Source organism: Danio aesculapii, chromosome 8 (genome assembly GCF_903798145.1).
Source record: "Danio aesculapii chromosome 8, fDanAes4.1, whole genome shotgun sequence".
NCBI classification, from domain to species: domain Eukaryota; kingdom Metazoa; phylum Chordata; class Actinopteri; order Cypriniformes; family Danionidae; genus Danio; species Danio aesculapii.
In genome coordinates this window covers 14406220-14421173 of record NC_079442.1, presented here as the reverse complement: position 1 = coordinate 14421173, position 14954 = coordinate 14406220, and the positions used below count along the sequence as shown (strand labels likewise).

Here is a 14954-nt window from a genome sequence, read left to right as displayed (position 1 = left end):
GTTGTGTAAATGGATTAATTGATTCACTAATTAGTTTATTATTATTTATTATATTATATTATATTATATTATATTATATTATATTATATTATATTATATTATATTATATTATTTTATATTGTAGGCTAATAAATAAATTATATAATTATATATTATATTATTATTTTTTATTTAGTCTAGCTTTTAGAAACTATGTTGTGTTTATGTCAACTTTTATTAATTTTCATGTTATTATTTATGTCTATATAACGTACATTTTTTATAGATATTTTAGGCATATGAAAATGAACCACAAAAGGGTGTGTTTAAATGTGTTTACTGTTTAAAATAATAACTGTTAAAGTGATTTAAAGAATGACTGTTTTAAATGTTTTACACACACATTGCTGGTTTAAAAAAATAAAAAATAAATGTAAAAAATCAAAAATCAAACAAACATCCTGATGCAATACTACACTTGACATTGGTTTTATTGTAAATAAACAAAAAAACAAAAAAACAAACAAAACAAAAAATAAAAAAAACAAGAAATCATGTTAAATGAGAATCTGAAATATTTTATGGCATACTTAAAAAAAGGTTATTTAGTATTCAAAAATGTTTTATTTTGAATATGTTTTAAAATAAATTGGTCTTACACTTCATATTTTCATGTATTAATTCCGGTACTTTTTAAACCGACATATCAACCATAGAGGTTAATATTTTAGAAATCATGGGATGTTTAAAAAAAAATGCATTGAGTGTGTTAACTAGCAGCATTAGGAGTAATCCAATCCAAACATTGCAAAAAAAAAAAAAAAAAATGCATCGAGTGTGTTAACTAGCAGCATTAGGAGTAAAGAAATGCAATCCAAACATTTTTTTTTTCTTGGTTAAATTTATATTATTAATGATGCTAATGTACACTGCAACTTATGTATTATACATTTAATATGTATATATTTAAGAAAAGGGAAGTACATGTGCAGAATTGACTGGCTGCAATACCAGCCAATCGAATAAACATCTTTTTTCCCCTTTTATCCAATCAGCACTGGCTGTTGGCTTGCTGTCAGGTTGATTTACGCCGGAATCTTCCCTTTGTATTTGAAAGGATCAACCTGATACTCCTCACAAGACTCGCTAGAGTCCTGTTCAGATGGTGTTGAGATCTGCTGAATGCGCTGCGGGCGCGTCACTTTGACGCTTATGAGTGAACCGGGTGTCACGCGGTAGTATTGTGACTGGCTGTTTACTCTAGAGCAGACAGCTAAACTTCATATCGCCAGGCTTTTATAATTTTTAAGGTAACATCTGTTTTATAAAATGTATCCGGAGGACATTGGTAATCACGTCGCGGTCTGAGCAGCTAAATGTGGAGCAGTGCTGAGTGTTCAACAACGGTATGTTTACGCAAATATTTTGTTAGCATGTTTACTAAGTGAACTATAGAAGTTGCTGACAACATGTCATGGACTGTCATTATCTTGTGGTTGTTTGAACTATCCCATAAAGTCATTATTTTCAGTAAACGAAATACGTGATGAGAACCCTGTCGTGATTTATTTCCGAATTTCCCTTATTGCGTCAGAGTGTATAGTTTGTTTGCTATCACGTGCTGTTAAAATAATGTCTGTCGCTTTTTTGTTGTTGCTTGTGTTGTTTAGGTTTGGATTTTGGTCAGCTGACAGTCCCCTTGAGAAACAAGAATATCAAAGCATGGCTGGGAGAGATGTAAACGAGAGCTCTCCTCTTTTGGAAAACTCAGTGACTTCAGCCAGATCAGAGTCAGTGTTCAATGGCAGGAGACTGGCATGTGCTGCCATCCTGCTGGCAGAGTCTTTGGAAAGAATGGCCTTCTATGGCATCACCTCCAACCTGGTGCTCTTCCTCAACAGCAGCCCCTTCTATTGGGAGGGCACTTCAGCCAGCCAGGGTCCCTTGATCTTCATGGGAGTCACTTATTTAATATCTCCTTTTGGTGGCTGGCTGGCAGATGCATTCCTTGGCAAATTCTTAACCATAGCCTTGAGTTTGGGTCTTTACTTGCTCGGGATGCTGCTTTTCCCTTTTGTGGCCAGTGATAATACCAGGAACTATCTGTGTGGAGAGGAGATGGCATTTCCAGTGCAGCCAGCAGAGTGTTTTCCTGAAAATGGGACAGTACCTGCTAATGTGACCTGCGTCAATCGTCCGTCATACTGCAGGCCTGCGATATACAGTGGTCTGGTGCTGGTGGCTCTTGGAGTGGGAGCTGTCAAATCAAATATCACCCCGTTCGGGGCAGATCAGGTAACGCAGGGGTGTAAGAGATGGATTTTGGGGGCCCCCAGAGGGCAGCAATGGAGTCTTAGAGGGTCTGTTGTAAAGTTCGGGAACAGTTAAATAATGTAATAACAGAAAGCAGAATAGACTAATAGTATGGAAAAAAAAAATGTTATGATAAAATAAATGAAACAAACTTATATTGGCAACAAAAACTATGATGTATTTAACAGTGTAGTGGTTTAATAAGTGATAATCTTTTGGGTTAACAAATCAAAATCGACAAATGAATTTTATAGTAGAATTGATTGGAGACTCATTTCATTATTATTTATTTATTATGATCCTTGCACTTCAGATGGTCTGTTTAACTGTTTTCTTGCTAGTGAAGCGTTCAGTTTTTCCACTTACAAATGCGCCATGTAAATAGCAAATGCAGCATGGCGCAAAGCAACTGACCCTTAAAAGGAAATGGGAGATGAGACTCTGATTGGTTTATTCTCAAAACACACCCATTACTCATTAAGAGAATAAACACAACCCTGTTAGACCATGTGGCGCAGAGCGTATTTTTAGATTCGGTGGATTCGAACATGCCCTTAATGCTTTTGCGCTCTGCCCTTTAGACTTTGCACCTAGACTATTAAAATAGAGCCCTTAATGTTAGATAAACTGTCCTCAAATCATTTATGCACAAAAACTCAAGTGGTTTTATGATAATTCATTTAAAAAAAATTCAGTTTATATAAAAAATGACTATATAAATATATTATTTATATAAAAATTATATCTAATAAATGCATAATATTTTAAAGTAGGATGCATGTCTTGAAATAATAATAATAATAATAATAACATCTATAACATATTTGCATATTAATTAAGGTGTTTAATAATGCAAAATCAGTCTTCATTTAAATGTAACAGGAGTAAACAAGATTTTGTGTAAAAAAATAAACATAATATTTCTTAGGGTTACCTAAAGTTTTTATTTGCTAAGACATTTCAAGAAATGTCATGATTACAATTAACTGGACATGTTTTTTTATTATTATTATTATTATTATTATTATTTATTTATTTATTTATTTATTTTTTACTAAAACTTTTAAAATGTACCCAAAGAAAAATGCAGATAAAATCCTATAAAACAGTGGTCCTAATGTATATTTTTAATTTCTACAGCTTCCAAGAATCCAAAAAGAGCCACAGATTGATAAATAATGTTATTATAGCTGTTTAACATGAAGTTATGATTGAATTTCCTCTTGTTAAAGTTATGAAATAGTTTGATAACAAGCAGTTAATGTTCATGGGCCAATGACATGACCACATTGAAATAGTCTATAGGATCCTACAGGATCATAGGCCAGTGTTAAAATGTGCACCAGGATGGCTGTATTCTAAGGTGTATGTGTGTGTGTTTATATAAAATATTGAAACCCCTAAGGGACTAAACAGAAATCACTACAAATGGAGAGATGTCTAAACTTTGAGTAGGTTTAGATCTCAGGGGCACAACCTGGGATTGATTCTCAAAGCAATATTTTCGACTATGTCTGGCTTTTATGAAACTCTAAATGATTTTATTAAGACCTTTGACATGTTTGCTGGTGTTTGTTCAATAACATTCCCTCAGAAGCTTTGAGATAACCCTGCCTGGTTCTTTCTGTGGAAGTCGATGCTTTTGTAGTTTTAGAGAGTTTGCAGTGTATTGCTTTTTTGAGATTTTTAGAGATCAGGTGTTGTTTTCAGTGCTTTTTTTTGGAGCACTAAAGTAGAAGTTTAAAAAATATATATTGGTTGGGTCTATACAGGTCTACACATGAGGGGCAGACAGTTTCATGTATTTAAAGATGCAGAAGTATATAAAGATGCAAAGTATCTTGCTGAAAATTCATATTGCTAATCTACACTTTATTTAAAGCAGAGATACCCAAAGTAGGGCAAGTGGGCCAAAGTTGTCCCAGTGTGAGAATGATGGAGCGAGTTGGGGCAATTGCCTTCAACAGAGATCGTCATTTCTAATTTGACGTAACCTTTTTGTTTGTTTGTTTTATTACTGAGCTACCAATAAGTAAACTGAATTAAATGTTTCGATTAAATGTAAATGAATCAGACTTTTTAAAAATGTTAATACTGTCACTCGACGGATTGGGGACTATGCAGGAGACATCGGCGAGCAAATCAAGGCAAAAACTAGTGTAACTCCATTCTGTTATAAATTCGATTTTATGTTTTTACTGTAATAAGATCATTAGTTATAATAAGGCAATGTTTTCTAGTTATTTTTAATATTATTAAATAAATTAGGAAATTACCCATAACCATATTTAGCTTTGGCCCACTAGCCTTAATAAAGTTTGTTTTTTGGCCCTCTATAAGAAAAAGTTTGGGAACCCCTGATTAAAAGCCTTCTGACATCATACGAAACATGAGAATTTTGTTCATAAAAATAAGAGATATGTATTTTAATATTACAATAGATAGATAGATAGATATATAGATAGATAGATAGTCTTTGATATGTTATGATATGATAGTTTTGCTATGATGCGAAATGATATAATAGATTTTTTTTTTCCCGAAGCTTCGGGCTCCTATTTTTCATTCTTTGTTTTTATATAATTTAATATAATTTCAATATAAATACTTTATATAGACTAGGTGTCCACATGGCCTTAATACATATTAAAAGTTAATAAATCCATTTAGTGAAATTTAAAAAGTATTAAACAATTCTTAAATGCTTTTTTACAAGTTATTAAATTTAAATTGTGTATCGTTTTAGTATAGTTGTTTGCTAAAGTTTGCCTGAATTTAATCTGTGAATATTGAGGTGCTGTGTGATTTACGAAATCGATAAAATCCTGCTAGATTTGACATGCTGCATTGTTTACTGCAGTAACCAAGGTAACACCAATATTCCAGCTGTTCTGTAGGTGTCACCTGGAAGAGAGTGAATTGTATGTAGTGTGTTGTATGTAGGATCTTTGTATGTTAAATCACTTCATTTCCCCTCTTCTGAATTAAATTGCATTAATCAGTTATCCCTAGCTAAGACTCTTTAGTCATGCCTTTTTACAATCAGTTTTTAGTAAATATACCTTTAGTTAAAATATCCCCTATTTACCAGTTGAGAACCTAAAAAGGCGATAAGGTCTTAAAATGTATGGGAAGAGTCTTAGAAAAAAGTCTTAAGAGGTGTTTAACTCTGTGATTGCTGTAAATACTACGATAGTCAATAAATGACTTTTTAAGATTTAAAATATTACTCAACATTATCATTTTATGTCTAAACATTCTACACACAAATGTGGGTCAATTTATGGGCCTTTTATCGGTGTCTTTTTGTCCACTAATACCACACCTGACAGTCATAAAAATCTTTGAAATATTTCAATAAAAAAAAAGCTATACTTAGAAATATGATTCATTTTTCACAATATTTTCATCAAAGTTGTCCTATTGAACAACACCCACACTGAAAAAAAGTGTTGCATACAAAACTGTTGCAAACAATTTATTTGTGTTGAATTTAAACAAACAAATTAAATTGAGCAATGTTCAACTTAATTTGTTTGTTTAAATTCAGCCCAAATAAATTGTTTACAACCACTTAACGTAAAAAAATTGAGTAAATCCAAGGAATCATCTTTGAATAATTTTTTTCAGTGCATTCTTGTCCTGAGATAATTTTGAAAACCATTTTTGATACATTTCGAATGTTGACTGCTGTATACAAAATTACTATTATAAATGTAATTTGGTGCGAACACTAAAATGAGATGTCTCTAAACCACATACTAAATTTAATCATATTTTATCTGACATATAGTATAGATTTATACATTTGGTTTCATATTTTGAAAAATGGTAGCGTTACAAAAAAATCATAGTATTATTTAATTTACTTTTTTTTTTTTGAAAACAGAACGAAAGCCTTTTATTTAGAGACTTTAAAGGAATTGAACAACACCTCTGGACAGTTTCACTTCACTTATTTAAAATGGAAATACACTTACCACACATTTCTAAAGTACTTTGAGTCTGATTTGGCCTTGTGGGCTGCAAAATGGCTCATGTCACAAGATCGAAATTATTAGGACTTTTGTTGAAGAGGCATTGGTGTTCACTGCCAAGGTCTGTTTCTCAGAATCAGTTAAAACTAAATGGATACCTGAAAGCTTAATTCGGTATAGAGGAGAGGAGAAATTAAATTATGTAGTTTATATTCACACTATTACGTCCCATCATTTCTTAAGATGCAAATACAATACTTCAGTTTGTCAACTTTCATTTCACCATTACTTGACCTCTCAATGAGCTCTGTACAGTAGTATACTTAGGGGATGTCCCTGTTATAAGTGAACCATAATTAAGGAAATAATCTGCTAAAGTGTGTGACTAATTACAGAACCTCTTATGATGATTAACAATAAGCTTTCGCACTGCTTCTGTTAACTGTGGCATTAACACACACAATGAAACTAACAAAAATGTAGGAAGCAAAACTGACATCTGCCTTAGTTGGCTTAACTGTTTGCTTCACTGATTTTTTTTTATTGTTTATCCCCCAGTTATCTGGTCTACTGGAATATTTGACAGGCTAATGTTGTTTTCAAAAACCAGTGGGTTATTTTGGAAGACTAGCTTTTAAATGGGGATGACTTGGATATGGCAGGGTTAGTTTCTGTTGATGGCTGTCTCATCGTATGATCGTCATGTGATTTTTAGATTCAATAAAGAGCTGAATTGCAGGCTGCACCATCTGGGTGTCATTGTGAGCTTCAATCGCATTTAAATATAGAGGAACTGAGCATTTCTCTTACAATATGTTAGGACTTTTTCTTAAATAAACAGTGATCAGTCTCTGATTGTGATTGTTGTTGAGCTATTTAAAAGCAGTTTTTTTAAGGAAAAATTATGCCTGTACTTGAGAACAAACGCTTGTGCACAAAAGCTTGTAAATGCAATTAAATTCAAAACCATAGTTTAATTAAAGTAAGAATGTGGGTGTTGATTGTTCATGTGCTTAGTGATGGTACTTTGTAGCTAAATTAGCCGGGAAGATGGTGTTTTTCATGATGAGAGTTATGTTAGTTCACTTCAATATTACATGTTTGCCATCATTCAGTTACCCTCATGATATTACCAAAGCCATACGACTTTTGTTCATCTTCAAAACAAAGAAAACGAAGCTGATGAAACACTGATTCTTCAAAACATTCATAAATAGATAAAAAAATAAATCCTATTCAAATTCTTGTGAAAAGAATTCTTGTGTTTTGTATGGCGAACATTTTTTAATTGAGCTTTTATTACCATTTATAAACACTGATTAAAAATAGAGTTCAATTATAACCGTGTGGAATGCAAGATAGGCCTGAGCCGATAAAAAATATTATATCGAATTGCAATAAACTTTAGCTAGATTTATAAATATTGGGAAATTGACACAGTTCTAACATTTTTGGCTCCATACACCAACACAATAGATGTGGAATTAAATGAAATGTACTTTAACTGCAGACTGTCAGCTTTAATTTGGGGTATTTACATACAAATCAGGTGAACGGTGTAGGAAATACAACAATTTGCATATGTGCCTCCCACTTGTTAAGGGACCAAAATAACATGGACAGAATAATAATCATAAATCAAACTTTCACTTTTTAATACTTAGTTGAAGCCTACACAGCCTGAAGCCTGGAACACATATACATCACCAGATGCTGGGTTACATTCCTCATGGTGCTCTGCCAGGCCTCAACAGCAACTGTTTTCTGTTCCTGCTTGTTCTTGGGGCATTTCCCTTCAGTTTTGTCTTCAGCAAGTGAAATGCATGCTCAATTGGATTCCTCTTCTTTCCCTTCAAAAACTCTTTGGTTGCTTTTGCAGTATGCTTTGAGTCATTCTCATACACCTCCCTCCTGGAGAGTGTTCTTGACATGGCCAACTGTTGTGAAGGGTGTTTCTTCACGAGGGAAAGAATTATTTGGTCGACAGTTGTTTCTGTAGTCTTCCGGGTCTTTTAGTGTTGCTGAGCTCACTGGTGCGTTCTCTTTTTAAGAATGCTCCAAACAGTTGTTTTGGCTCTGCCTAATGTTTTTTCTATGTCTCTGATGAGTTTGTTTTGTTTTTTCAGCCTAATGATGGCTTGCTTCACTGATCTCTCATCTTGAGAGCAACAGATTTGAAATGCAAATAGCACACTTGAAATGAACTCTGGACCTTCTATCTGCTCATTGTAATTGGAATACTGAGGGCATAACAGACACCTGGCCATGGATCAGCTTAGAAGCCAATTGTCCAATTACTTTTGGACCCTTAACAAGTGGGAGGCACATATGCAAACTGTTGCTCTGATTTAGATGTAAATACTCTCGAATTAAAGCTGACAGTCTGCAGTCAAAGCACACCTTGTTCATTTCTTTTCAAATCCATCGTGTTGGTGTGTAGAGCCAAAAATGTTAGAATTGTGTCGATGTTCCAATATTTATGGACCTAACTGTATGTCAATAACAACTAGATATTAAAGTTTGAGGACAAACTTTATGGTGGCTTGAAAAGCCGAGTCTAAAAGTTTGAAGTCGTTTTAAAGTGTAAATAACTGAAGCAGTTTTTATGAAGTTTGAAACAGTCGGCATAGATAAGTACATATATGTTAGCATGTTTCTAGGTTGTTGCTAGGCGGTTGCTAAAGTATTCTGAGTGGTTGCTAGGCAGTTGCTAACATCAATTAGCATGATTCTAGCATTAATTAGCATGTTACTAGCATGTTTCTAGCATGAATTAGCATGTTACTAGCATGAATTAGCAAGTAACTAGCATGATTCTAACATAAATTAGCATGTAACTAGCATGATTCTACCATGAACTAGCATGAATTAGCATTTAACTAGCATGATTCTAGCATGAATTAGCATGATTCTAGCATGAATTAGCATGTAACTAGCATGATTATAGCATAGATTAGCAAGTTTCTAACATGAATTAGCATGTTGTTAACATGATTCTAGCATAAATTAGCATGTTTCTAGCATAATTCTAGCATGAATTAGCATGTTACTAGAATGATTCTAGCACGAATTAGCATGTTATTAGCATGATCCTAGCATGAATTAGCTTGTTACTAGCATGATCCTAGTATGAATTAGCATGTTTCTAGTATAATTCTAGCATGAATTAGCATGTTACTAGCATGATTCTAGCATGAATTAGCATGTTATTAGCACGATCCTAGCATGAATTAGCATGTTACTAGCATGATTCTAGCATGAATTAGCATGTTACTAGCATGATTCTAGCATGAATTAGCATGTTACTAGCATGATTCTAGCATGAATTAGCATGTTACTAGCATGATTTGAGCATGAATTAGCATGCTACTAGCATGATCCTAGCATGAATTAGCATGTTACTTGCATGTTTCTAGCATGAATTAGCATGTTACTAGCATGATTCTAGCATGAAATAGCATGTTACTAGCATGATTCTAGCATGAAATAGCATGTTACTAGCATGATCCTAGCATGAATTAGCATGTTTCTAGCATGAATTAGCATGATTCTAGCTTGTTACTAGCATGATTTAGCATGTTTCTAGCATGAATTAGCATGTTGTTAGCATGATTCTAGCATGAATTAGCATGTTGTTAGCATGATTCTAGCATGAATTAGCATGTTGTTAGCATGATTATAGCATGAATTAGCATGTTTCTAGCATGAATTAGCATGATTCTAGCATGAATTAGCATGTTGTTAGCATGTTTCTAGCATGAATTAGCATATAACTAGCATGATTCTAGCATGAATTAGCATGTTACTAGCATGATTCTAGCATGAATTAGCATGTTACTAGGATGATTCTAGCATGAATTAGCATGTTACTAGCATGATTCTAGCATGAATTAGCATGTTACTAGGATGATTCTAGCATGAATTAGCATGTTACTAGTATCTTTCTAGCATGATTCTAGCATGAATTAGCATGTTACTAGCATGAATTAGCATGTTACTAGCATGTTTCTAGCATGAATTAGCATGAATTAGCATGATTCTAGCATGAATTAGCATGTTACTAGCATGATATTAATATGTTACTAGCATGATTCTAGCATGAATCAGCTTGTTTCTAGCATGAATTAGCATGTTGTTAGCATGAATTAGCATGTTACTAGCATGACTAGCATGTCACTGTCTTGTTGCTAGCACCTTTATTGCAAGATTAGCATGTCAGTAGGATGTTAAAACTGTTAGCGTGTGTTAGAATAGCTAGTCACAGTCTCTGGGACAGTTGCTAGGGTGCTGAAATTGGTTGCTAGGGAGTGGCTAGTAAGTTTAAAGGTAATCAGTGATTGGCTGCTGGCTAGACTGAGTTGAATGAGGCCAGACTCTAGTCTGTAGGACAGTCTGATGCAGAGTTATGAGCTCACAAAGGTTGATCCAATGTTAAGTCAATGGGAGTCTTTTACAATGGAAGTCTATGGGACAGTTGCTAGGGTGCTGTAAGGGGTTGCTAGGGAGTGGCTAGTAAGTTAAAAAGTCATCAGTTATTGGCTGCTGGCTAGACTGAGTTAAATGAGTCCAGTTAGAAGTCTGTAGGACAGTCTGATGCAGAGTTATAAGCTCACAAAGTTTGACCCAATGTTAAGTCAATGGGACTTTTGGGATTTTTCTGGGTCGTTTTTCGGAAAACCCAAGGTCGGATCAGTTAGAAAAGATATAGCAACCCGAGTCAGACCAGTTTGAAGGTTTGACGAAAGTTTGAAGTATGTAGCTTGAAAGGCCTAGGAGGAGATACACTTAGAAATTAGTCTCAGAAGAAGAAGAAGAAGAATAATAATAAGTTTAAGATAGATAACAGTATGCTGGCTTTTCAAGCCACCATAATAATAAACTCTGGACATTTTTACTCCATATTGATCCCAAGAGCCAGTCGCCGAACATTATCTTTCGAAAATAGGTCAAACTGTGTCACCCAGTATTGATTAGCATGGTCGTTTCACTTTCCCACCAGCAGTATCCATTTTTCGTCATGGTTGGGATACTCTTTTAGAAGTCAAAGCATTAACAACTTATACAAAAATATATATTGTTATAGTTCAATAAATAAAATAATTATCAAAATTGCATTGCTGCCTTATCACCAAGCCTTAGCGCAAGAATAAACTAGTAATGCTTTGAAATAATGGTCCATTAGTTAATGCATTAACTAACATAAACAAACAATGAAAAACACATTTAAAACATTAATTAATTTTCTTTTTGGCACAGTCCCTTTATTAATCAGGGGATTCCACAGTGAACCACCAACTTATCCAGCATATGTTTTACACAGCAGATGCCTTTCCAGTTGCGACCCAACACTGGGAAACAACCACAAACTCTTGCATTCACACTCATACGCTACGGCCAACTTAGTTTATTCAATTCACCTATACCGCATGTCTTTGGACTGTGGGGGGAAACCAGAGCACCGGGAGAAACCCACGCGAACACGCCGAGAACATGCAAACTCCACACAGTCTGGGTTCAAACCAGCAACCTTCTTGCTGTGAGGTGATTGTGCTACCCACTGCTCCACTGTGACGCCCACATTTAATACAGTATTTAATCAAATTTGTTAACATTAGTTAATGAATAAAGTCATTAAAAAATAAAGTCGTTCATGTTAACTTGCAGTGCATTATTATTAATAATGCATTGGTAAATGTTAAACTATAAAAAAAATGCTGTACAAGTGTTTTATTTATTATTTATTTATTTATTATTAGTAAATAAATAAACTGAAGGTATTAACTAATGAAACAACTTATAAAAATCTAACTTAAAATTACTTTTTTTTTTTTTTTTTTTTTTTTTTAAGTGTGACTGACAAACCTGATTTTGTTCTTGCTAAAGCTCAAACATGTGGTGTGACTTATCTGGCAAGCATATCTGAGCTTCTGTGACCTAATTATGTAACCAAAGCTTAAATTAAATGTAAATTTACCTAAACACGCTTAAGTTAAATGTGTGTTTTTAGAAGTCTGCAAACAGCTTAATTTATATTTACTGACCACTTTATGAAGTTTTAACAATTTGGATGAATAATCTTTGAAGGGCGGTTCATAAATCTCTTAAAATTCTTTTAAAATGCATTCTGAAGGTAAGCAACAATTGTATGGGTACAGAAAACATGAAGTTTAGTAATTCATGGCTGAATATTAAAAAAAAATCACACTTTTTTTAATTTAAGGTATAATTCATACTATTAACAAACCGTTGACTAAGAGTTTTAGCTCCATGAACTAATAATTAGCTGATTATTAGTAATAAGGTAGAAGTTGGGTTTAGCTATTGAGTAGAATTACTGATGTAAAATAGGATCATACTTTATAAGTGGTAATAAACAGTTAATATCATAATAATAGTCAGGTAATACACCATAAGTAAATGGTGTGAATCATTACTTAAACTAAAGTGTAACCAAATTTCTTGTTCTCCTTGTGGTGAACTGACTTTCCAGTGTTATTGCTCCCTTTGGTTGACATAATCCACTTTTGGTGTGTTGTTATGGATTTAAAACAGATAAAAAGAGAGTTTTTAAAGGGAGTTTTAGCTGTTGCTATGAATATAATAAAAAGAATAAATGAAATGAATTTTTGATCAGAAATTCACACATTTTTTTTATCTGTATATGTGCTTACAGGTGAAGGATCGAGGTCCTGAAGCAACACGGCGGTTCTTTAACTGGTTCTACTGGTGCATTAATCTTGGAGCGATCTTCTCTCTGGGTGGTGTAGCTTACATCCAGCAGAACATTAGCTTCTCTATAGGCTACATCATCCCTGCCGTCTGCCTCGGGGTGTCCCTCATCATCTTTTTTCTGGGCAAAGCGGTTTTCATAACCAAACCTGCAGATGGCAGTGCCTTCAGCGACATGTTTCGGATCCTGGGCTCAGCCCTCTGTGGACGTGGACCGAAAGAACCCAGTCTGCTCAGGTGAGAGCTACATTTATTCACTGATTAAAAAGGGTCAGTTCACCCTGAAATGAAAATTCTGTTATTAATTACTCACACTCATGTCGTTCCAATCCCCTGAGAACTTTGTTCATCTTCAGAACACAAATTTAAGTGTTTCTAGATTGAATCTGAATCGCAAGATATTCATAATCCAGGGCTCTGATTGATAAAATTTGTGTAGAATCCTTCCTAAAAGTGAACATACACCATAATATAATTTAATTTATTTATTCATGATTGTGGCTGATATGATCATTTAAAGTGGTTCGATTACATCAGTATTTAAGTTAATATTAAGAGTTTTTTTTGGAAATCATAACTTTTACCTCCTGTTCTGTGGGCATGCCACATTTATAAATGAGACTGCAGAAAAGGACCCAAAAACATTGTGTAAACATTCCATGTGACTTTAGTGGTTCAACTGTAATTATATGAAGTTCCAAAAATTTTTTTAGACAACAACTTTGACTTTGTCTTAGTTATTTTTACTTTTTAATTTTGGTGCACAAAAGTATTCTTTCTTGGAGCTTTGTTTGATTTCTGTTGAACCACTGAATTCACATGGAATGTTTTGATAATATTTTTGGTTCCTATTCTGAACTTTAAACCTCTTGGGACACTTGCTGTCTGGAGGATGAGGGAGCTCTCTGATTCCATCAAAAATATCTTTATTTGTGTTCCAAAGATGAACTAATGTCTTGGGATTGGAACAACATGAGAGTGAGTAAGTGATAACATAATTCAAATTTTTGTGTGGACTTAAGCTCTGCTCACACTATGAGTGACTTGCAGCAGCAGAGCGACAAGGGACCATTCATTACAACATAGAGCGAGCGACTTACAGCGACCTTTGTTTATGTGAGCGCCAGCGACTGTTGGTGACCAGGTGGGTGTGGTGAATGATGTCACAGAGTTGAGAATCCTTCAACCGTAAGCAAATGAACAGCAACTTTCTTGAGCAACAGCTCCTCTCTCAGCTCCTGCAGAGGGCGGTTGTATTCTCCATCCTGTAGACCAACACAGACCTGTGTTTGCTGGTGATAAATAGCCGCAATGACCAAGAACACACTTTTTTTTTCGATCATCTTTGTAATTACGCATTTTATGTACTGATTCCACTTATATTTAGTGTTTTCTTTAAACAACAATATGTAAAGAACAATACAGAACAATATTTACTTTCAGTGGCATGTAAACACCATAAACGTTACCTAAGCAACTCGAAGGTGGGAACACATACTAGCGACTTCAATCGCCACCCAGAGCAACAGACAGCTACAAAGTCACTGCTGGTGTGAATGAAACATAACACTTTAAGGAAGTGATATCAATACTGACCTGGTTTATGTTTTGCACACTTCTGGTTTTGTTGTGATTTTTGGCTTTCTTTCGCACTTCCTAATAAACAAAGAAGCATTCTTAGCAGTGGTGCAGCAAATTAAAGATTGGACATTTTCTACATATTCAGAAATGTAAGATATTTCATTCATCAGCGTGTTCGATGGGTCTTAAAAAGTCTTAGAAATTGTCAAAAACAAACTTTTACGGTAGATCCTAAAGTCTTAAAATTACTGAAATATTGACTTGTAGGTCTTAAATAATTTTACATTTGTTTATTTTTCTACATTCATATAAATCATTATGACTCCATTGACAAATATAGTTTAATTATCTTCCTTGGAATAACATTAAAAAAGT

At 34.0% G+C, this 14954-nt stretch overlaps 1 protein-coding gene across 1 annotated transcript in view; it reads left to right on the top strand.

The window, feature by feature from the left end:
• The first annotated feature begins 1208 nt into the window (after positions 1-1208).
• slc15a4 (solute carrier family 15 member 4) overlaps positions 1209-14954 on the top strand; it is a 165821-nt gene continuing 152075 nt past the window's right edge. The window contains exons 1-3 of the mRNA XM_056463262.1: positions 1209-1385; positions 1650-2274; positions 12943-13235. Of these exons, the coding sequence (XP_056319237.1) occupies positions 1702-2274; positions 12943-13235 (866 nt within the window). The 5' untranslated portion in view covers positions 1209-1385; positions 1650-1701. The remainder of the gene's footprint in view (positions 1386-1649; positions 2275-12942; positions 13236-14954) is intronic.